This window comes from Scophthalmus maximus, chromosome 6 (genome assembly GCF_022379125.1).
Source record: "Scophthalmus maximus strain ysfricsl-2021 chromosome 6, ASM2237912v1, whole genome shotgun sequence".
Lineage (NCBI taxonomy): Eukaryota > Metazoa > Chordata > Actinopteri > Pleuronectiformes > Scophthalmidae > Scophthalmus > Scophthalmus maximus.
Genome location: NC_061520.1, coordinates 6,334,071 through 6,358,834, shown reverse-complemented (window position 1 = coordinate 6,358,834; position 24,764 = coordinate 6,334,071). Strand labels below are relative to the sequence as shown.

General features: G+C 43.6%; 1 protein-coding gene and 1 long non-coding RNA gene across 5 annotated transcripts in view; one reads left to right on the top strand and one right to left on the bottom strand.

Moving 5' to 3' along the window:
* Positions 1-8,452, top strand: part of LOC118308850 — a 115,687-nt gene extending 107,235 nt beyond the window's left edge. Inside the window, exon 5 of the long non-coding RNA XR_004793340.2 lies at positions 7,284-8,452. This is a non-coding gene — a long non-coding RNA (uncharacterized LOC118308850). The remainder of the gene's footprint in view (positions 1-7,283) is intronic.
* Positions 1-24,764, bottom strand: part of LOC118308845 (metabotropic glutamate receptor 4-like) — a 148,540-nt gene that overhangs the window by 4,885 nt on the left and 118,891 nt on the right. For 3 of the 4 annotated variants that reach the window (XM_035630269.2, XM_035630270.2, XM_035630271.2), the window contains exons 7-9: positions 21,880-22,080; positions 10,789-10,925; positions 8,512-9,447 (exon numbers count right to left, since the gene is read on the bottom strand). In XM_035630269.2, the coding sequence (XP_035486162.2) occupies positions 8,512-9,447; positions 10,789-10,925; positions 21,880-22,080 (1,274 nt within the window). The remainder of the gene's footprint in view (positions 1-8,511; positions 9,448-10,788; positions 10,926-21,879; positions 22,081-24,764) is intronic. The other variant, XM_035630272.2, reaches the window with a different exon arrangement.

Here is a 24,764-nt window from a genome sequence, read left to right as displayed (position 1 = left end):
TTTGATACCGCCAGTGGATTGGTTCCTACTGACTCATAATAAACAGGCCCATAAAAAAGAAACAAGCTCATGAAAATTTTACACATGGTCAAATCCTCTGATTCGCAGGGGGACGGCGACGCTGAGTATCATTCCCGCTCGTTCCCTTTTAATTGTTTGCAAAGCCGCAGCAAATTAATGAGTCATCGTCTGGGGGGGAAAGCATTAAAGGAGATGGAGGAGCTTGTGTGATTTCTATACATCGCACTGTATTGTGACTGCTTGACTGGCCATCTGAGAGGAATTAACTTTGGGTTTGAGAAAATTGGGTTTGAGAAGTTCCAGTGTAATGATACTGCGGACTGGAAGGCATCCAATCAAACCTGGCGCTCGCTGCAGCAGCGTGTCTCTCGCCTTTTCAGCACACTGGCTGACGGGGGGGGGGGGGGGCACGTTGGTATGGACACAATCATACAAAGTGCAAACCTATTGATCAAAGATGAGATGACTTTTTATCTCCAGACCACCTCAGAACAAATGATCGAGTCTTCGCTTTTCGCTACCTTGTTATAAACCGATATTTATTGTAAATTTATTGTAAATAGTGTGAATTTTATTTCATTCGATTTTATTCTATTTTATTCTATATCCTTTTTCTAGTTCTGTGTATATATGTTGACTGCTAAATGCACCTCAATAACAGCAACAACAAAAAATCCTCGTATGTAACCTGTTACTTACCTGATTCTGATAAAAAAAAGTAATATGCCAAATTGATGTGATATTGGTCGCACCGTAACTACTGATGAGGTTTTTATGAAACTGGAGCTCCCACTAGATAAGTGTTTAAACGAACATTAAATCAAATCCAATATGAACACTTAACAAAGCCAATATATTTAATTTATTGAACTACGTGTTTGTGTTTGCTAACCAGACCTTGCAAATGCAGTGTGCACTACAACAACAACAAAAAATGCCTCAATTAGGTGATTTTCTGGTGCGAGCACGAAGGAGCAACCATCCGAGTAAAAGTTGGAATAACAGGAGGCTTTGCTGTTCATCCAATTCGGCCAATACTGCGTGAATATCAGCAACCAGATGGCTCCTTATTGTTTGTGAAGATAACAGATGAGACCCAAAGCCTCCACTTCCTGTTCCACGTTGCCTTTTTATGCGTTCATTGTCGGCATTGGGATACAGGATACGGCGTGTGCACTCTAATGTTGGCAGGGGCTGACACTTAAGCATCATCGCGGGAAGAAATGTCCTACGGGGAAAGATTGAGAGGCTGTAATCACTGGGTTTTACCATGCGTAAAAGAACGCGTCTTTAGTTTCAGTATTCTCAAACCGTTGAGTATTGATCCAAATATGGACACAAACAAAAGACAGTTTCAGTGCATTCGCTCCTGCTTACCAACCGACATTAGATTCGAACAAAATCTAATGTCTATTTGCATTATTAATTATTGCCCCAGCTTAGTTAATCCACTGGATATAAAATGTCTCATGTTCCCAGAGCCCAAAGCAACTTCTTCAAATGTCTTGTCTGGTCTCACCAACAATCCAAAGCCTAAAGATAAAAGACCGATTGATGCAAATAGACAAAAGAAAAATTAGAGTGCTATTAGCGAATTCACGCGGCACAAACAGACACACAGACGTACTGTAAATACTCAAAACGCGACCAAATACAGAAACGGGCTGCAAAGGAGGGAATCCGGGAGTCAGATCCTTTTTTTGTGTACAAATTTTCCAACTCGAAGCCTGATTTTCCAGCATCCCGTGTCTATACGTGTTCCCACTGGAAAAACCCCCCAAAAAACAAACACCAAACTCTTTTCCCACGTTAGGCTTTTGGGCCGCCTCGAGCGGAAACAGTTTTTTTGTTTGTTTATTTCTTACTGTAAGTGGCATTTAATATGGCATACATTCATTTTCCTGTTTTCTTAAGGCAGTATAGGAAACAGTTAGGAGATACTATTACATAAAAAGGTTATTATTCCGTAGGATGGGAACAGCCACATTTTCAATATAAACCGCTGCCGTAGGCGAGGGTGATCTGGAGATCTGAAACAGCAGGTGCAGGTTTGGAAAGTGTATTATTTTTTGCTCGGCTTCCATGGGGACCGATTTACAACTGAAACAAAACCAGTATTGACTGAAATAACACAGGATCTAAGTATATTATCCACCTTCAAAGTGAGCTAATATCTCTCTCGTTTGACTGGGCGGGTTCCCATCAGCTCCCGATCGGCCCCCGGTGGGTCCCTGCACTGTTTTTCCCATCAAAGCTCACTAACATGTTGCTGATGTGCAGATGTGACCTCTGCGCGGATATATCGTGTTTGTTTTGTATTATTTCTTGCTCTCCACGGCGCTTTCCCCTCCAGACTTGTCTGCATCTCATCTTAGCCAGCGCCGCCGCCGCCGCGTGGGACGGCTGGCCCGGGAGGAGAATGAGTGAATTGAGGCAGTATGATGGAGGGACAGCTGCGGCGGTCCTCTCCCAGCTGTAGGGAGCGTCGACCAGTGAGCTGCCCTGAGCTCGTTTCGCTGCTGCCTGGGGGACAGACTGTTGGGCCCAAGCTGTTACACCCACACAAACAGGGGGGGGAATAAAAGTTGCCCTTTCATTCAACAATAGCCTTATGAGACAATCTGTTTGGTTTGTTTGGTTAGAGAAGAGTAAAAAAAAACCATGCTAAGTTGATAGATTTAAAGATTTAAAAAAGAAATATATATATATATATGTATATTTTTTCTATATATGTGATGTGTACAAAACAAATCCAATTTCAAGTATGTTTGCCACTCAAATATAAAATGGCACATGTCAACTACCAGCTGATCATTTTCTCAATCAATTGATTCGTCTCCAGAAAACAGGGATTGGTATGATTTTCCAAGGTGATTTATTCAGATGTTGTGTCATGGGACCAGTTGTCTAAAACCCAAAGATATTCAATGTAGTTGTAACAAATATATTTGACAAAATATAAAAGAGAAAACGGGCGAGCAAAGTTCCACCTTTAAAAGGTATAAATCAGAACATTTATTTAGTTTCTCTCAAATTAATATTTAACAATTGGTTGCGTTTTATGATAAATTGTATTACGACAAAAATGTGAAAGAATCCGACTTCATCGGACTCAACTATTGATGCAATAAACTGTGCATCTCTTTTACACACTAAAGTCAGAGAAACCTCTTTGCACATGTACGTGAAAAGTTAAATTATTCAACACACCTAGAGCTGCGCCGGTACTGGTTTTCTGAGGCCGGTGTGAGCATTGATGTTTGTAATTTACAAAAATAAGAAACTGCGTGGACGCGGACTGAACTGGACATTTTACAGTTGGGAAATAAAAAGCTTTTTCACAGGACAAACAATGTGACGTTGACACACCCGTCCCTACCCAAGGAGGCGACGGCTGGTAAACGTACGTCGGGATCATTTCAAGGTCTGCGGCGGACACTTCGTTACCGATCAGCTGACGAAACAGCGCCATTGTTGAGCCGGACCGGGAAACAGTTGAGCAGTACTGAGTAGAACCCGGACATGGTTGTGCAAGTAGCCCATTGGGTTAGTTGGCGACTCTAAATTGACCATAGATGTGAATGTGACTGTGAATGGTTGTTTGTCTCTGTATGCTGGTGAACCCTGCCTCTCGCCCAACGTCGGCTGCGATTGGCTCCAGCATTCCTCCTCCTCCCCCCCCCCCCCCCCAGCCCCCGCGGCCCTTAATGGATAGAGCGGTATAGATAATGGATGGATGATTACAGTGCACCTGAGCACTTCCGCTGACCGGGGCTCGTAAAAGCAAGTTTCTCTCACACCTTTCACTCCAGCAGCAAATCTTGCCCGGGGCCAAACATAAAACAGAAGAAGAAGTGCGGCAGCATCGATGACTGCATTACATGGGAGGGGGGAAAAATTGGGAACTATGAATACCGTGCTGTATGTGACTAGAGGAGTTTAAAAAAACAACAACAAAAAAAAACCCTGCATCGCTGCTGCCGACACAGAGACCAGTGCAACTAAGCGAGGACGTCTGTGTGATAACCGAGAGATTAATCTGAGGGTTAATAAATGTAATCAGATAAGCAAACTCTATTTCCAGCCGGGGGGGCGAGAGAGAGAGAGAGAGATTCTGCTTCGGGATGCAAACTATCAAACTCATTCAGACTGCATAATTCCCCATTCTACATCGAGCTACTGGGTTACTTCTCAGCATGCTGCGCAAACGTTGAGCGGAGAGACTCGCTGCATGAGAATTCACCATAATTGCACTCTAATTAAGTATATAAACAAACAGAAGCCCTGGGGGGGGGGGGGGGGGCGCAATAATATACCTTTGTGGGAGAATGTCATTTCTTAAGATCCCAATTCTTTGGCCTTCATTAGCTTCACTGCCTGTTCACCCATTACTGGAGCACCCGCAGGTCAGTAGCCCAGACCCAGAGGGTCCCTAATGAACGCCACAACCGCTCTCCGAAGTCCAAGATGTTGCTCGGCTCCCTCTGGAGCATCAGTCTTCATTATGCATTATTGAGCCCGTTGGACATTACTGTGAACAATGCTGTTTATCTTTGGGCGGAAAACAGACAATGGAGGAAATGGAAGAGGGCCGGGGGGCGAGCGCCGAGCTCGATCGAGTCGAACGTCTGGTCTCGTTGAGCTCCCGCTCTTTGTCAGACTAGTGCACTAACAGCAGGTTTTTTTTCTTTCTCTTCCGCTGCTCAGTTGACAGCCGCCAATAGTGTGACGGAGGCTTCACGGAGGAATAAATAACACCACTCAATTCATCAGTCCATTCGCGCGCCGCAGTGGCAGGACCTCTTTGTGTGGGCTTGATTGAATTTGAATTGAGCCCATTGTGATGAAAGCCTATTTCCACGCGCGCCATTGTCCGACGCTCCTCCCCTCGCCTCTGTCTTAGAAGACAGCCGCTGATTTACAGCGCTTCTCCAGGTAAGCAGGTGTCACATCCATTTCCCGAAGCTAACGCACAGTTCAGCGATCGTGCTCCTCAGATAGAGCAGATGTCCTCCGTTTGAGTGATGGAGAAAGCCTCCCGTGGCATTCCTTCCATTTATCCTGGCACCGGGTGACAAATAAACGTCGGTGCTTGTAACGACGACGCCGAGGCCTGTTGTAAACCGGCGATGAGATCACAGGCGACCAGATAAGGTAAATCAAGACCCCGGGGAAGTGGAGCATTTAATTGCTCCCGAAAAGACGTGTCAAGACGTGGGCTGCGAGGCTTTGTGGGGCCCGTCATTTACAGTACGGTGATTACGAGGTGTGTTTGCTTTGACACGTTAATTCCTTAAATAAGAACACTGTTTATGTAACAGCTCAGAGGATCAGTCGCAGGGTTCGCTCTCTTCCACATGAACCTTTAGCACAGCTCGGCAGTGGAAGACAGGTCCAAATGAAACATGTCTCTTGTGGCCCACAGAACATACACGTGTTATCTGATCCCGGGGCCTCATTGGCAGGTTGGTATCATTTGATTATGTAATTCTAAAGCACTATTTGTAAAAAAAAATGTGGCTCCGGTTTGGCCGACTGAAATTTCCACAGACTGGACAAACAACACATTAAGACAGTTTCATCAGCAGCATCTGATCTTTCTATCTATCTATTTATCTATCTATATATCCCTCTATCTATCTATCTATCTATCCATTTATCTATCTATATATCCCTCTATCCGTCTATCAATCTATCTATCTATCTATATATCCCTCTATCTATCTATCCATTTATCTATCTATCTATCTATCTATCCATCTATCCCTCTATCTATCCATATATATATATATATATATCCATCCATCCATCCATCTCTCCATCCATCCTGGGTTGACAAAGTTATTTTGGACTATTTGAAACTGATAGATGTGTTTTTACAATCAGCTAATATTTTGCAGACAAAGGAAAAAATAAATGACCAATACACACAGTACTTCCTGCTTTGCTCTGATTGGTTAAGAGGTTGCGACCCGCTGAAATGACTGATGCCGTAGTGTTTTTTTCTTGGGAGCTCAGTCTGTTGAAGCAGCCGACAGTAAGAGAGAAACTGCTGCTTGGTCTGACTAGACTCAACTATGTAAGAGGTCTACGTTTTTTTTTCTTCTAAATCAACACTCAAAGGCACTTTAAGTTTCATATTAAATATGATTGTTCACTCTCAAATGAATAAAAGAAAAAGAAATGGAAGTGGAACATTTGCCTGCAGCTATATTTCCATTTTGAGTTCCATTTCACGTCTTACCTTAACATCGCTCAGGGCAATGGAAGAAGTTTTCTAAATGATTAAAATAGAACTGTCTCCCAGCCAGTGTGTGTACAGTGTTTTATTTTTTTATATTTAAAGGAAATAATAATTAATGAGTGACTCATAAATTTTGGAGCGAGAACCCCTGTGTCTTAGATTAAGTTTTTTCCCTGAGTTAGTAAATTAAATCGGAGGTACGAAAGAAGAAGAAACAAAAAGTAGGACTCAACTTACCCTTCAAAGATTCCCCCCCCACACTTCTATTTTACTATTCAAAGCCATGCTGGCTAATGGATTACCTCATCCCCTGAAAAAAGCTGTTCAATATCTGTGTGATTGTATAATTCTCTTTCATCTTCAGAGAGGAGAGCGGATGATTAGACAAAGAGCATGCTGATATCCTTGGCTGCTGTTGACATGCGACGTATAAGATGTGCAACACTCGCATTAAAAAATAATGTGGTCTTTGTACTCGGGACTGCTTTTTTTCTGACTGTGTATGCCGTGTGTTTGAAAGTCAAGAATGTATAGCAATGATAGTTGACATTCATGTATATTTTCCTGATTATATTTTGTGATTTATAGACATTGTATTTCAGCAAATGAAGCACGAAACCAGCAGTTTCTATAGGAAAACTGTAAAGGCGAGTGTGACTTAAGAAAATAAGTCACTATAGTGCTGGTCACATACTGCATTATTAATGTGATGCAATTGGCCGCAGTCATACGCATCATTCCTGCAAAGCTGTAGACTACAGAGAACATTTTTGGGATGCTGTGCGTAATGCAATGCACACACACACACACACACACACACACTCTGTTGTTGTCTGTTTTTCCACAAAGGTAACTACCACGGCCAGTTTTTCTGGGCCAGCATTTTGATGCATTGTTTCGTTTAATCCCAAAGAGAAGGAGGTAAGGATTAATTTGTTGCATCTGTCAGACCCATGCTGGCACCGCTGAACATGTCCATGCCAATACGAGGCTTTCTCCCTCTTGTCCTCTCTTGTAGCCACGGAGCCCCTTTTGTTTCGCTGCCAAACGACCTCTTTCAACTGGATCTACACATTTCTACTGTCATTGTTGTAGCCTCGCGGCTTTTTGCCCAACACTGTCTCCTCTGGACACGAGTTCCAGGCCCCTTTTGGATCCCTCATGACCCCGTAGCCTCCCAGTGCTCCCACTGGATGTGGTCCAGGTCCACGGTTCATGAGGTCAGGAACATTGATTTGACATGGGAATATGAGTGTGAGCTTGTGTTTATGTAAACACCTCATGGGTTTCTAATGCACTGTGGCACGCAGCCATCACAAATACGTGAGTCACAGGTTTGTGTGCTGCCTGCAGAGTTATGAGAGAATGCACTCGGAAAACTAAGTCCACACTTGGTGAGAGTGTTAGTGTTCTCACACTCACACATTTCTGCATGCCAATCCCTTTTTTAGTTACTATTGCAGCAGCTGAGATCCAGTAATTTCCCTTCTTAAATGGCTGCTGTCATAAAGCAAAGGCAGAGTTCAATACTTTGATAGGAAGATTAGCATGTGTGCTCTATCATGTCGGATGGAAGTTAAAATATAATCTTTGCTAAGCTGCAGTTTCTGTAGTGGAGGATTTACAGAAGAGATGTAACAGCTCAATCTTAGCACTTTTTAATATACAGTTGTTTCTGCAAAACATAATTAGGGCTAGGAGGTTTAATTATAATAAGAGTAGATTAAACAGACTGTAAGGTAGATTTTTCTCCCTGTAATTTGAAAATTGCTGTATAATTCAATTGATATAAAACAATAACAATCATTAAAATGAAAGAAGCAAAAAAAAGCTCATTCTTTGGTTGAACTGCTCATGACAAGTAAACAAATAAACCTGTGACAGCGGGTCCCGTTTCCTTGATTTCAAGGGGCCACAAGCCATTTGGTGTAATCAATTTTTTTTTTGATGAATATATGTTTTGTCTAAAATCATCTGCAAAGTAAAGAGCCACTATAGACATCAGACAAACATGATGGAGTGAGAAGTGCAATATTTCTCTCTGAAATGTAGACCAGTAGCGGTTATTTCAAGGTAATAGAGTTAGTTGCTTACTTGCGTACGTACTTGCAAGGTACTGGAGTAAAAGTTTTCAAGCTTTGCTACTGTGCAGTGCTGTTTTTCTTACAATCGCTGTCTCATAACAAATAAGCACATTGTAAAGAAAGATGAACAAATTGTACTGGAGCAGTAGTTGTGAAGCTTACCTTTTCCGTGGACTGTGAAGTGCCAAAGAAGATCGGGATGAATGCAAGCCAGATGATGCAGGTGGTGTACATGGTAAAACCGATGGGTTTGGCCTCATTGAAGGTCTCGGGCACCCCTCTGGTTTTAATGGCGTAGACTGTACAGGTGACCATGAGCAGCATGCTGTAGCCCAGCAGGCAGATGAGAGACAGGTCAGAGATGTCACACTTGAGCACGCCACGAGCCAGCACGGGGTTAGACGTCCTCTGGTCCTCATAGTCAATAATGGCCTTGGAGGGGTCGACGCCGAACCAGATGCACACCCCGAGCAGCTGCACCGACGCCAGGGTGAACGTGATGACCAGCTGGGAGGCTGGAGAAATCAACCGGGGCGCACTCACGGACATGCTGCCCTGCTCAAAGATGCGGTAAATGCGATTGGTTTTGGTGAGCAGGGCAGCGTAGCTGATGCTCATCCCCAGACCCAGGAAGATCCTCCGCAGGGAGCAGATCCCCACGTCGGGGGTGGAGATCATCAGGAACGTTGTGGCATAACAGAGGAAGATGCCAGTTAGCAGCACGTAGCTCAGCTCCCGGCCCGACGCTTTCACAATGGGAGTGTCGTTGTGGCGGACGAACGTGACCACCACAAACAGCGTGGCCATGATGCCAAGTACGGCAATAAGCACCGGGATGACTGCCCACGGAGAGCTCCACTCCAGCTTAACAATGGGGATGGGGACGCACCCCGTGTGATTCTCATTGGGCCGCAAATCAAAGCGACACATCTTACAGGTGTAGGTGTCCGCCTGATACTGATAACCATCGCAGCGCTCGCAGTGCCAACAGCAGGGGATGCCCTTCACGATTTTCTTGCGCTCACCGGGCCGACAGAGCTGGCTGCAGATTGAGGAAGGGATCTGACGGAGACCGCCGGGCCACTGCATCGAGCGAACCTGCGATGGCAGGGACAGACGCAGACACGAAGATATGAAGGGGACACAGAGACGAGATGAGAAAGAGATTTGTACTAAGCTGTCTGTATCCTGTCAAATGGTGGCATGTAGAGGTAACCATGCTTTACTGATCCCAAAAAGATCCCCAGCTTCCCTGGAGGTCAAGGAAAGGCTAGACGGATGTTACTTACGGTGGCTCTGAGTACTTTGGGCGGTGTTTATATCCTGACTGTCTGCGTGCGGACACATTTTGTCACTGCAATTACATCACAACACAGAACTACAGATGTGTAGTTTAGGTCAAAGTTAAATGGAGGCAAAGTTAGAAGACGGGTGCCGTCCGACACAAGGTCACTGCAGGGTTCAACTGAAGTGCTTTTCATAGATTCAGCAACATTTCCAATGGGAGGTCGAGTCATCTGAAGGGCAACACACAGGAGGACAAAGGGGAACCCTGTTTGCTGTGCAGGAAACTGACAGTTTTTTTTTTTTGTTGCTTTGTTAAGCTGTTGTTTGTGTGGAAAAATCAATACTCAGAGAAATGAAAGACTAATTCCATTCCAGGAAACTACACTCCATTGTGAACCCCCCCCCCCCACACTTTCACAAGCATACTTGTAAAGATAAATTAAATTCCTCATTTCAAATGGAGCTCCTCTCTTTAATGTCATCGCTTTTATTTAACTGTGGCTGTTCATCCAAAGCCGGTAAATTTGGTGTCTAAATGTGCATTTAATTAAGAACTCAAAGAACACTAATTAAATATAGCCAGCTTTAGATTTAGAACCGGTACGTTACACTGTGAGGTGTCATCCTTTTTTTTGCCTTCTCCCTCCTTATTCTTCAAGAGGTAGAGAAGACAACGCTCCTCTCGGGCTGCTTCATGTGTTCGATTGTACTCTCCTCTGCCCGCCCAAGGCCTCCTCGTCATTTTGTCAAAACATAATTTGTTTGGTCCCTTTATGTAATTTACTGTTATAATGCCGTCACTTCATCACATCCCCTGCCCACAGTATTGTTTGTGTTTTTTGGAAGTCACTGATGCCGTCTGGAGAAATGATATTAAACGTGTCTGTCCTTAAGCTGCCATGACTTTCTTTTCATCGCAGTCGGCCCTGTTAATCATTTAAGCGCCCTCTGGATATTTACACCTTTGAGGATGGCACTAAGCACTATCAAATGGTTTGGGATGAGTGAGTGAGCCAACGCGCAGCTGCAGAGCCGGAGAACACAACTCTTTCCACTGCAAACACTAACACTGACAAAACATTTGGAGGCACTTTGGCAGAATATCCTCACAACGTGTGCGGGCATTGAATAAACTGGAAGGGCAGCACTTACGTTCATGTGCAGCTGATCCGTCCAGTGGCCGATGATTTTATATTCGGCCGTTCGGTTTCGGATCTGGTATTGGTAGATCTCGTAGCGTCCGGGGGCGTCTCCATTTTCGTTGAAGAGCACGGGGTTGCCAGCTATGCCTAAATGGGAGAATCATCATCATTTACGGCACATTATGATGGCAGTTGTTGCGGTTATCGTGCCAGCACATTAGAAACAATATTATGTTTGTGAATCTATAGCATTTATAATTCTTCGCCATTTCAATTGAATAAGATGGCTAAGAACATTTCCTCAATTACTGTGGCTGCAGATGTTTCCTTATAAGAACATGCAGTACATGTAATAAGATCTTTGGGCGTATCAGAGGGTCGTATCCTTGGAGATAAGGTGACAATCAGATGTTGTTCATTGACAATCGGCCAATCACAGCGCTCGACAGTCGTTTGCCGCCTATTTCTGTGCTGCCCTGTGGTGTTGGGGTGACAACAGAATATTGATGTACTGGTCAGTCGTATACTTTGTCAGCTAATGACCAGCACTCTCAGGCAAACCTCTCATTCACTGTCCAAGTCGCTGGTTCTCAACTTTGTTGAGTGGCGACCCACGAGAGTAATCAGGCTGGAGCGGGCATCATGAATAGCTAGTCCCCACGCTCCACAGTTCGCTAAGCTGAGATTCTCAACCTTATGCATCAATTGTGCTCAACACAGAGAGTTTTGAGTTTTTTTCTCACTTTAAGAGCAAATTTAAGAAACGTGATGCATCCTGTGATTTAAATTTTTTTTTTTTTTGAGAATTTTGCTCCCCTGAGCCGCCATGCAAGTTTCTTGGTGGCACAGAAAGTCAATTTCTGTGTCAGTTTAAGTGCAATAGTTACACGGTACTGTTCCTGGTCTCCCTCTCTCCTCTTCTGTGTTTCTCTCCTTTCAACCCAAGCATTCGAGGCAGTCGGCCGCCCCCACCCTCCAGGTTTCTTTTTCTGCCAAAAGGAGTTGTGTTTTTTCCTCCCCACCAAGTGCTTGCTTAATGGAGGAACTGTTGAGTGTCTCTCTATAACATTGTAAGGTCTTGACTTCACTATGTTAGGTGCCCTGAGATAAACCACGCCGAGATTTGGGGGCTTAACAAACTAGAAGGGCACCCGGAGAGGCTAGCGTCCTATCTCTACATGTTAGTTTAAGAAAAAAAGAGAAAAAGACTGGATAGGCCCGTTTAATTTAACTTGAAAATTGACTGGGTTCTTCTTCGGGTCGTGTCCCACTCCTCCACAAAATGACATGGAAATCAGCGGAGTCATCTTTGAATAAGCCTGCGGACTGACAAACAAGCAAACGGCGATGCAAACCTAAACTCCTCGGCGGGGGGGGTTTACAATTGGAGAGGACAGAATTGAATTGTATTTGCCCGCTGAGAGGAGGGGAAGGTGTCCATGAGTGACTACTTACACCTACACAACATCGCAGGCTTCGGAATCACACGCGGAGCAAACCCTGGTTCGCTGGCGGGATTCGGGATTTAGAAAAATGGAGACTGCATTTTTTTCTATTTAGGTAACGAGGTGGACGCGAAAAACAGCCACAAAAGCTGCCTGACAAAGATGTCGTTGTATACTAAGTAGCGATGATGTGAAGATGTATTGAAGAGAAGTCCGCCGACACCGTCTTGATTGTATATAAAGGTTTATTACAAAAAGACCAGCATCGATTACAAGCCCTGCAGAACTTGGAGTGTCCGGCCAAAAGGACAACCCCTCCCGACTCTCCTTGGGGGTTACATGTAGAGGCCCATTGTTGGCTTGAGAAGGAACATCTGGTTCGAATCAAGTTATGCTATGTGAGACGTGGAACTATCAGGGCCAAGAAAAGGAGTGGTAAGGGTCCTCAGAAGACCCCTTGCATAACATTCCAAAGTAAGAGATGTAAGCACATATTCTCCTCTTATTCCATATATGGACAAAAAGACACTACAATGGGTAAACTGAAAGTAACACTATGGGGACAGATGTGTCACTCACTCGTTATCGGAGCAAAACCAAACCAAACCACCCAACTCCTGACATGAGTTAGTCAAGTCACATTATCAGGCCAGATACTAGCTTCACCTCAAAGCTGCAGTGTGTACTATTTAGAAGAACTTAATCACAGAAATTGAATATATGCTCATATCTGTATAATCACCTGCAACAAAGAACCAATCTTTTTGACCTTGAATGAGTTAAATGCAGTTACGTGAGGTGGACCCGACCTCCGTGTGAGTCGCCATGTTTGCTACGTCGCGTGGAACACGGTTGTCGCACAAAGCGGTCCAGAATATGTCGCATTTGCGTTGAATCTCCAGCGCTGCCGGAAACCGGAAATGGAATCGGCGGTGCGCCGCCATGAAGTGTCCCCTGTCGGGTGCTCAGTTGGTTGCGGTTTGCAACTTTACCAACAGGTGCCGCCAGAAAATTACAAAAAAATCACACACTGGGGCTTTAATGTTTTAGTTTCGTGTTTTAGTCTTATCACCTCAACAATGTAGGTGACAGGGATTCATAGACACATGGAGAGAACGTGTGCAACTGGGGTTATTTTCCTTGCTACTGAGCAATGTCCCTTAATCTGTTTGGGAACAATTTACTGACAACAGCTGGATTTCCACAGGAGGTCCAGAGGTTCACAGCCGACCCCTCCTGACTTTCCTCACCGTCCGTGCCGTCTGCCCAGGGTGTCCTCTGCTGTGATAACTATGTTTAACAATGTATTCCTGTGGGGTCTCAAAGACGAGCTGTGTCACAGGGAAAGCACACCAACGGTTTTCCTTTGTGAGCTCCCCGATGGAAACTAGATGAGCCACACTTCCAGTCCGGCAATCTGTTTAATCATGATGGAACGTGGAGTGGTTCTCCTCAGAAGGAGAACGAGGGAACTTCAGGTCTAATTGCTTTTCACATCCCCCCCCGCTTAAGAACAAAAGGGGTAATGTGGCCAATTGCTACTGATGGATTTCTGCTGATGAGTATTTTTTTTTTCCCCTCTCGCTCTTTGTTTCAGCCCCGGAGGATGCGGTGCCCTAATCCACATCTCCATGAGTCAGCTCTGCTGGATTACGGCATTACCTTTTCACTCTGCCTCGCATGTGTGACAATGCCGCCCACATCACAAAGCAGTTAGTGATCACGGGGGGGATTACGGGGGGACTTTATGAAGGAGAGAGGCATTATGTCTGTATAAACATATTAAGCACCAATAGTGTCGATAAGCCGTCATATTTTATAACAAAGATTTTAGTCGTGCCCCAAAATGTTTAGCCTTTTCTCTCTCCTTCTCAAATTTCCGGAGCTTTTTTAAAAAAAACGAATGCTTTCGAAGCCGTCTGCCTGTCACTGTCACGGTTGGGGTTATGTGCTGGAGCCTGTAAGTGCTCATATGGACACCGCTGCCACTGAAAGAGGGAAATGGACCCTGAATGCCACACTGGTGGTTTCGAGAGAATGATACTGCAAAAACTAGAAGCATAACCCTGCTGATATGATTATATTAAACAGCTTTATGAGTCTTTGGGTCATGCCTGCTTTTCAAATTAAGAGCTTTCACAGATTGACAACTCTTTTACTACAGCTTTAAGCAACTGTTCCACAAATTACACCTGTTGGCACTGCTCACATAAATATGTCTGAAAATACAGAGAGCCACATGAAGGTAATTCCTTGCAAGTGAGCGATTAAAGAAACAAAACAACACTTTCTCTTAGACATTTCAAAAGCCTAAAATTAACAGAAAGGTTGACGTGTGTGTTCATTTTCCTTGATAGATAAAAATTCAAGATATGAGTCTATTTGATTCCTGTACTTACTGTCGTTTAGGTCCTTGCACTATAATGTGACCGCACATTACAACCCTGTATTTTTGTATTTTGTATTTTAAAACACCACCCTGATCATGAGACCTTCTGCTGAGCTATCTCAAATTTTGGGAAACATCTTCAGCGGAGGCGACAGAAACTAGAGCAGTTTTAACCAAATGGAAGCAGTTAGTAATCAGCAACCGCACAAAATAACAATGAATTGAAACCCCAGGCTAATCACACTGTTGCACGAGGAGGTCATTTCTGTGTAATGCACCTCATCATCAATCATTTCACCATAATAAAAAACGTAAGAACCTTTAAGTTGCCCACTTAACGCAGTCATATTTTTTTTGCATTACTTCTGAAACTATCAGGGGTTCGGAGCTTCAGCTTCCGTCTGCGTATTCTGCGGCAGAGTGGGCAGAAGGTTTCCTCTCGGGGCAGCAGCGTTATACAGTTGTTCCCTTTAATACGTTTGTACACATTAGAAGATAGTTGTTGTTTTTTTTTTTTTACATCAGACACTTCAAGTTGGTCAGAAAAATGGTAATGGTGAAAAAAAAATAGTAAGAGACAAGTGCTTGTTCATCGCGGGACCCGTTAGCTTTCTCTCTATTTATGTAAGGTCTTGACCCCTCACGATGCAAAGTGCCTCCAGCAATTCAATTCGATCCAATTCCATTTTATTTGTGTAGCGCCAAATCACAACATACATTATCGCGAGGCACTTCACATAGTGAGGTCGGGACCTCACAGTAGTACAGAGAAACCCGACAGTCGCCACATTGAGCGAGCACTTGCTTGTGCAGGAGAAAAAAACTCCCGTGGCATTTCTGGCAGGACCCCACTCATCTGCCGCGACCGGTCGGGGTGAGATGTTATATTTGGCACTATACTAATTTTAATACTAATAGTTAATGAAACGATACATTGAGGCACCACGGGGAGAAAAAAAAAACCCCGATTCCCGCGGGTCCTGCGATCCTCGGGAGGCATGTGGCGTAAACTCTTCTTTTAACAATGAGGGGAGAGGTGCATTTCGGGGGCAGCTCAGTTAATGAGTCGCACACGAGGAATCAGGGCCCGTGATGTGGCACGAGCTGCTCGTCCGAAGCCGTCGTCCCACCGGTCGGGTTATTAATGAGCTCCTCGGAGGCCTCTGCGTGGTTCTGCGCCGGACCACAGGCCACTCGTGGGCTCTCTCAAACGAACACTGGGGTTAACTGAGTGCCTGTAATTACATGTAATATTTAATGCTTGTGGTGTTGCCCCCTCCTGCACGTACACACTTTAATAATTACCCAAGTGTGATCGTTAATACGACATGTGCTTGTTCCGCATGGAGGCAGAAAGAGGACACCTTGGTGAGCGGCGGCGCAGCTCGCTGCCCTCTGCGCGGGTCATTAACTCTCAATGACCAGTGCGCGCGGCGGAATCTACCAGGGATCCGCGTCACCTCTGGGGTTTCTGTGTGACTTCTCTGAAACCTCCTGATCCTGTCCTGACATTTGAAAGATTACTCAGTGAGAGCGTGTTTCTCTCGTTTATTTTGACCCACTTCCTGCTGAGGCCGCGACGATATCCTCAGATATCAATCACGAGAACGCAGACACTTCCACTTCTGTTGAGCTGACGTCATTCATGAACTGGCGGAGCATCACAACCTGCCCAACGTGGGGGTGCGGCCTCTCATGCCTCCGGCCACATGTACTCTCTCTGCAACCTGGCTATACGTGATCCCCCTGAGTATGCCACCAGAGCCTCCTGGCCCAGGACTGCAGGAGCATCTTACCAGTCACTCCGTGTCAGTGGCGCCGCCCGTATTTCTGCACGTTGACTCCGCAGGAATTAAGCAACTGAAGAGGCAACGTTTCAAAGCAACCGTTACAATGGGCTGAAAAAACATTAGCCGGAATATGAGTGTCGTGGAATTTTAGTCTGTGCTCCCTGAGAAACTCTTAAAGGGACAGTTCGGTGATTTTATGAAGTGGGGTTGCGTGAGTTGCGTGCGCATAGTTAATATGTCACCTTGTGGAGATGGCGATCAGCGATGTCATTTAACGGAGTTTGGAGGGAAAATGGAAGTAGCGTAAGTCGGAGTCCCACTGTTGCAGGGGGGGCCACCGAAAAACTGCTTTTTCGCCACATTTTAAAACGTTGCCTAAAACAAAAATACGTCCTTCAGTGTACAATTGAACAGAGGTAAGCATTTCAAAATGTGAATGCGAAAGAGACGTTTTGTCGGCGGTGCCCTCTGCAACGGTGCGACTCAGACTTACGCCACTTCCACTTCTCCTCCAAACTCCGTTTTGCGTCTCCTCCGCAGCTGCACGTGGCTTATTTATATGCCTGTGAAAGACGTCATCGGCCCCCTGAACAGTATATGTCATGCCGTTAGCATGAGTCATTCAGCACATTAATAAGCAGAGGTTAACTATATGTCATGAACGCAATCCTGGTTGGATATTACTGTTACTCAAGGTTCCACTTATGTTGTAAATATTGAATTCTCTTAAATAAAAATTAAAAAAAACTGTCCTCTGCTTTTTTTGGGTGCACGGTTATGTTACTGACTGTACAAATTAATAGTTCATGCAGATGTTAGAATGGATTTTTCCCTTTGAGCCACACTGAAAGGTGTTTAATGAGGAGCAACAGTGCAAGAAGTGTCCAGTTTATTGACGATGACTCAACCCGTGCTCAAAAGAGAGAAAAAAAATATTGGCAAACTGGAATTGACCTCAACTACTAAGTGAATGAAAACAGTATTTCTGTTACAGCCGAGAGTAACGAATCCTGAATTCATCCACAAAACAGGAAATAGTAGATTAGTTCTTCAAGATTCTTTTAAGTCTGTCACAAATATGTCAAAACAGTGTAACTGTTGAAAATGTTTGCAGATCCATAAAAAAAACCCAAATGTTCTTGAATTTTATGTCTAAAATCAAAGGTCATAAAATGTCCTGAAAAGTCAAAGGAGATCGATTTTGAGATTGCGCTTGAATCGTATCGGCCCATGTGCATTTAACACTATTTATTTATAATTTTATATATTTCTGTCGTCTTCATTGAGGATTCCGAGCAAATTCTTATAGAGGCTAATAATTGTTCACACCAGAAAATGCTGTAATGTAAAACAATGTAATATAACATAATATTCTGATTCATTTAAAACCCATTAGCCAGCTCCTAATGTACATTTGTTCAGCTATGTTCCTTATTGATCCCCCAAAAAGCATTGAATCAGGTTTGTGCAGAAACCGTGCAAATATGATAAGATGCACGTAGAAAACAGGGAAATTGCAAATACGGGCATTTAATGTGTGTTGTGACTGAGGTCGGTTTCAAATGAAGTCATGGTTCTTTCTGCAGCTGAGTCAAATAACGGCTAAGCACAGTACATCTCTATAATGAACAGGCTTTATATTTAGAACCATCTGTTCTCATCATGTTGGATATAGATTTTTTGGGAAGGACAGGACTGGATGTCATGTCCGTTGAAGAAAAGACATTTCACAGTATGCAAAAAAAAAAAGCAAAGAAAAAAGGTGTCAGCTGGAATCATGTTTGGAGGTTCACAACAATGAAGATGTTGCACATCTTTGACAGGAGAGAGATGGGTGTTGAAAGATGGAAAAATAGCAGAGAACTCGGACTTTCTTCTGCGCTCGGCTGTCCCCGGTGAGAACGACTACGGAAAGGCCACTGCTTTTTAGACAGCAGCGGGGCGGAAACACTTTTCCCCTGACGTGATGGCAAGAGACACGAAACACTGAGGGGAAGCTTCATTCCCACTGATGTCAGAATGATTCCTAAGACGCGCCGAATTAAGAGGTGGGAGCGAGAAGGACGAGCGCCGCGAAGAGTGTGAATAAATAATATGGAGCGACTTTAGATTCATTTGTGTGGCAAATATATCCGAGGGAGAAAACGCTCAGACTAAAGTGGAAGTATCCCGGCCAAATACTTGTGTCATCTTTTCTAAAAGGTTATCTGCCATCAGCTGGCTTACTGTGTCCCTTGCTGAGACGCCGACAGTCCGCCGGGATGTCGCAGATAAATGCCTCTTTGGTTTTTCAGAGGCTTCTTTCTTTTTTGACATTTGACCTTTATCAACCGAGTTTCAGCGCGTATGCAAAACCCCAGACGCATCCCATTTGCACTGGATACGTTTTTTTTTTACTGGAGTCCCGGGGGGCTGTGCAGCTCTGCGGAGGAAGAAATGTGAATTCATTTCGGCAGATGTCCGCTAAAACTGCTGACAATCAACAGAAATGTGTAACAATAGATTCCTGCTGCGCCTCGGCCCCGAGAATGATTCATCACAACAACAGCAAAAAAAAATGACCTACTTTTCTGGGGGGGAGGGAAAAGAAGAAGGAAAGGGAGTGGCTGCGTCTTGTGTTTACTGGTGCGTCCCATACTAATATCAGAGCACAGGGATAACGACTGTCTTTGGATGAATAAAATACACAGGCCAGCAAAAGTGCCGTCTCTCAGCAGTGAGGTTCTTTTATGTATCTGGACAAGTTCAATATACTGCTATACTGAGAGGTGATGCAATCAGACTGAGTGTAGTGTAACTTCAAGGCAACCCCTCTGGTCAGATAGTGGTGTAACGTTTATACACTTTGTCTGGATAAGATCAAAACGACCTATGGTGCTGCACTGGAAGAGAAAAAAGGATTTTCTGTTGTCACTTTTTTTTTGTCAATCAGTCAATCATTCTAGTTTTTACTGTTTGACTTAGGTTTTTTTTGGGTTTTTTTTTTACAGTATTTTCATTTTTATTTGGTTCAAACCCTCCAACGTTTCTCCCTGAGGACTACACACACACACAAACACACACACACACACACACACACAAACACACACACACACACAAACACACACACACACACACACGCACACACACACACGCACAAACACACACACACACACACACACACACGCACACACACACAAACACACACACACACACACACACACACGCACACACACAGCCGTGCCAAAGGGAGTAATGAAATCCGCCATGTGTTTCAAAACTCTCTACCTCTGAACTCGGTGCCAGCCTCGCTGTGTTCTCTCTCTTAGGTAAAAAGAACATATGCAGAGATGGAATAAAACACTGCATACGGCGCACGCAAATTGAAAACCTGGCACGCAGACAATTCTAGATACTGTACGTATCCAGACATGGACTATCAAAAATATGTTGTCTTGGTCTGGAAAACAGACAGAACTGCAGTCCGTCAGTGATTTATCAGATTGTATCTTTCCAGCAGGTCACCGGAGTCAAATCAGCAGCTTTTTCACAAACTCCAGCACGTAAAGGCAATAAGCAGATGTTGAATATTGTGTAGAGTAGAGCTACAAAATGTCTTTTCTCCATTGCCAGAGATTAAAAAATTCCTATTCCTACAATCATACCTAAAGCTAGAGCTCAGCACTTGCTGCGGCACCTGAAGCAGAATGCAGCGTGTATCCCATCATAATCCCTACAAGGGGAACACACCGGAGCTGGATGGCTAATACGCTGGCTTGTTGTTTTTGCGCGAGAGCACGGCCGAGTCATTAGCAGGCGATGTTTCTGCTCCAAGGACGTCGGTTGATACAGACGCTGCAGTGGAGGCGGTTTGGCGAAGTTAACTCAAGGTTTTTTTTCCCCCACCGGGACCAAACATATACGTCAATTAGAGAGAATCACGTACAATGTGACAGTTGGACTGACAAATGGGCTTGAAGAGCAGCCGTTAAATGAATAATCAATCCGTACAAACACTGCATACTCGAGTCTCTATGTAGGAATTTTTAATTTTCTTTAATTTGCTTCGCTTTAAATAGGCAGTGTCTACATAATGAAAGTTAATATTAATATGGCTGTCATGAACGGGAACTTGACTGATAGCTGGGTATAATGTGGGGCTGCGAGGAGGAAATGGAAACTAGGTCACACACGACAGAGGGGAGAAAAGACAAGGTGCCGGGTTCTGACCCACAAGATGATAAATTGACATTCACAGGAACAATATGTTTTCAAATCTGTCTCATTGTGCATTCCGTTTGGATTGTTGGAATGCAGATTTGGATTTAATTGCTCAGTGTGTGGTTTTTTGTTTGAAGGCTATGGGCATCGTTGACCACAAACCTTATTGTTGAGACAAAAAATAAGAGGTAGCAGTAGATTTTACCTTCTTCCTATTCCTTTTGGAGCATGTATTATGTGAAATACTTTCAGTGAGATATGATAAGGCCGCTTATCATATCTTTTTTATTTTTTTCTAACATTTGTGAAACAAATAAAATAAATAAACTATTTCAGGTTAGTTAATTCATAGACCTCCACTGTTACCAGGTTTAAAATAATTAAGTAAAGTAAAGTACTTGATTTGATTTTTTTTTTTTTAATTAAAAAATATATCTAAATGTATGATCATTTTTATTATAGCACAGCGTCAGACGTTTAGCCTTGCCAGCCAACATGGCTTTGCGGATGGAAGTGTCAGTCGGCTGGTCCCCCACATTGGTCCAGATTGAAATATCAACAACTATTTGATGGATTGCCATGACATTTTGTACAAACATTCACGCTCCCCAGACGATGGATCCTGATGACTTTGACGATTCCATTTATTTTATTTTCCTTTAGCACCACCAACAGTTTAAAAGTTTCTACTAATTCTGTGAAATATCTCAACATGTACCACTTGGATTGGCAACAAAAGTTGTTTGGACATTAATGGTTCCCAGAGGGTGAATCAAGCTGACTCAAGTGATCCGCTGACCTTCTCTTCCGTAGTATTGAAGTGATAAAGATCCGATTTTCAACCCGCCTGATTGTACATGTTAGAAATGTATTACGCTGCTGAGCTCTTGTGTTGCAACCACTGTTGGCGCTCGCAGTCTCTTTTAAAATATTCATATTACTCAGTTGTGTACGGTGTATGTATGTTCACATTTTGTTTGGTTTATTGGACAGAAATTCTATATCTGAAACCTGTAAAATAGCCTTTCACACACATTTGCTGACGGAGGCTAGGTTGCAGGCAGCCTGAATCTGAACGTACAGCGTTTTTTTTTTATGAACTACAATGATCTTGGAATCTTTGCACAACACTGTACCCTTCAAACCTACAGTTTCTGTTAATGAGAGGAAGGGAACTAGTTTTTCAGCGGAAATGTTTGAGAGCTGAGTGTTTCACAAAGCCCACATAGAGAATGCCTCTTGAGCTGGGACAAACAACATCAACAAACGGAACTGACCTGCAAAGTTCAGACGGCGGATGTGCTTCAGCAGATGAGTGCCGTTGATAGGATCCATCCTAGCGCAGAGGCCCACTTTCCCCGGGCAGAGCTCCTGGTGCATGTTGTGCAGGGCGTGTGCCATTGCATAAACGGCATCGATAACAAACTGCACCTTCCCTTCCTGCTCATACGTCGAATCCTTCCCTATCCGCTCCTGATCTGTAAGACACAGACATATATATATATACATTACACACATTGCATGCACCCAAACTCTGTGATTTTTGCAAAATGAGCTGCATATGCATCCCCTGTGGTCCCTCATTTGGCTCATTGCTAACCATGTGAGGCACACACACTGAATGTTAAGAAACTGAAAAGGTTTTCACCAGCGGGTTTAACACACTCAGGGAAAAGATCTGCGTTTCTATCGGGCCAATCATGCAATCAAGAAAAAAATGTATAATTCACCTAAAGAGTCAAGTGGTTTTTGTGAGTGGGTCCAGCTTAAAGAATTATCAACACTTTTAGTTTGTCGCTGACTCATATTTGAAGTGGGCAAGCTTTTTAGTTCCTGCTCAAGACAAGCAATGTGAAAAAGCCCCAAAAAGATCAATCGAGTAACTTAGAGATGCTGCATCGGTTTGCCAACAGACCCTTAAACCTTCTCTCCTGAGTCGCCATCACTTAGAGTAGGAGAGCAGCTCGGGTTGGAGCGAACAGCTCAGTGCAAACCTTTGGAATGGAGAGTGTGGCATCAGTCCAAAGTGCACAAAAGAAAATGCATTGCTCTTTGGCGAGTCTCATTCTTTCTGTACTGAATGGGGCTTGCCTCTTGCAATTAGCTACAAGGTAAATATCTGCGTTGCTGAGGAGGAACAAATCAATGCCAATATCTGTAGTGCAAGGTTTTTCTCCTCTGGGAAATCTCATCCGTTAAAAACAAAAAACTCTCGTCTGTCCAGCAGCAACACTTGGACTTCCCTCTGAGTGATTCTGCAAAAAAAAAAAAATCAAGCCTTGGACCTAGCGCTGTGTCTCAATTCAGGGGGTGCTTACTTCATAGGATGTGGGCTACCGCCTTTGTTGGCCGGGTAGACAGCGACGGCCGAACCAACATGAGACGCTCTGGTCTATGGTGGATTTCCTATTTGCCGTCACCAGCGTCTTCCGCCCTCACCGCTGTCTCCTAGCAACAGAGCCGCAGTTGCCCACGGTTTGAAAGTTCGTCGCCATTTGTCCGCCGCGTTGGTAGGAGCCCTCGAAATGGGACAATAAGTCGGGCTGCTGTGATGCAATCTGTCTCAAAATGTAGCCTGTGAAGGAGGCTATTCCCCAGATTGGAGACGGACCCTATGTCCATGTCTATGTGCCTAATGCCATTTTCTATTAACCAATTCGAAAAAAACTGATAAATGTCCCAATTTAATTGAATCCCAGAGTCCTGGCCTGTGTGACTGAGTGTCCACATGTGGGATTCAGTCTATATTGCCTGAATGCATTTAGAAGTCAATACAGTGAGGAATGAGGGTTTACGGGAAATGGAGACACCCATTTGTCGGACGGGGATAATCTGCTTATAGGCTTAATGTAATAACTTGTGTTAGGTATTTTTTCCGTTTATTAATCCTGGCCCAGGTTGTTCCGTAGCCTTTTGTGATTCTTTAATTGCTGCGAGGAAGTTGCTTCTGAGGAGGAAGATACAACGTGCCAATCCCAACTTCTGCTTTTGTCCTCACCGCCATCGAATCTTAAAGCCGCTGTATGTGCGCGGCAGGTGTGTGTTCCATTTCCATTAACAATGGACTAATTACCAGGGACGAGCTAATGATGGAGCTGCTCACGTTCATATGTCTGCCAAATAGAGTTCAGCTAAGCTTTGAGGAATCTGCTGGTGATAATATATATATATATATATATATATATATATATATATATATATATATGTATATATATATATATATATATATATATATATATATATATATATATATTTAATAATTGCTTTACTGCTGGGGGAAAACAACGTGTAGATCTGTTTAAATGCCTCTATATTTAGCAACGGCGTGCAGTGGCTCCAGCTGTGGTAACAATTGTTAAAGCTACAGTGTGTAATATTTAGAAGAACTTATTTACAGAAATTGAATATATTGTCCACAGCTATGTGTTCATATATGTATAATCACCTGCGACAAAGCCAACCGGTGTTTGTTCGTCAAATTTAAATATGGTTAAATATAGTTCCATGAGGTGGACCCGACCTCCGTGTGAGTCGCCATGTTTGCTACGTCGTGTTGAATACGGTTGTTGCACAAAGTGGTCCAGAATACGTCACATCCACGTTGAATTGTCAGCACTGCCGGAAACCGGAAATGGAATCAGCGGTGCGCCACCATAAAGTGTCCCCTGTCCGTTGCCCAGTTGGTTGCAGTTTGCAATATAATGGTGAAGCACACCGAACTTGTTTGGATAATGTATAAGCTAACCTCACCTGTTTTCCTCTTAAATCTACACACAATAATGTCACAATAATTTGGATATAGAAATACACAAATGACCTTAAAAAAAACCCAAACCAGGTTTGTCATTATTACAGTAGATCCACAGTCGGGAATTCATTGTCGAAATGTGTTTCACTTAATCGAAAGCAAGCTAATTCGATAAGTATTAATAAGTTATTTTATGCTTCATATTCCATCATTAAAATACAAGAAAACACAATTTGGACTACTGCACGTGTCAGCTGAATATTTTGCAACTGAATCCCTTTTGTGGCCCTGATCTTGATAATATAATTGAATAAAAAATTGGTGGTTGAATGGTCAGGGTGCATACTAGTTGTATACATAAATGTTTAAATGATAATGAAGCCATGTACTATGTAAATTCATCTATATTAAACC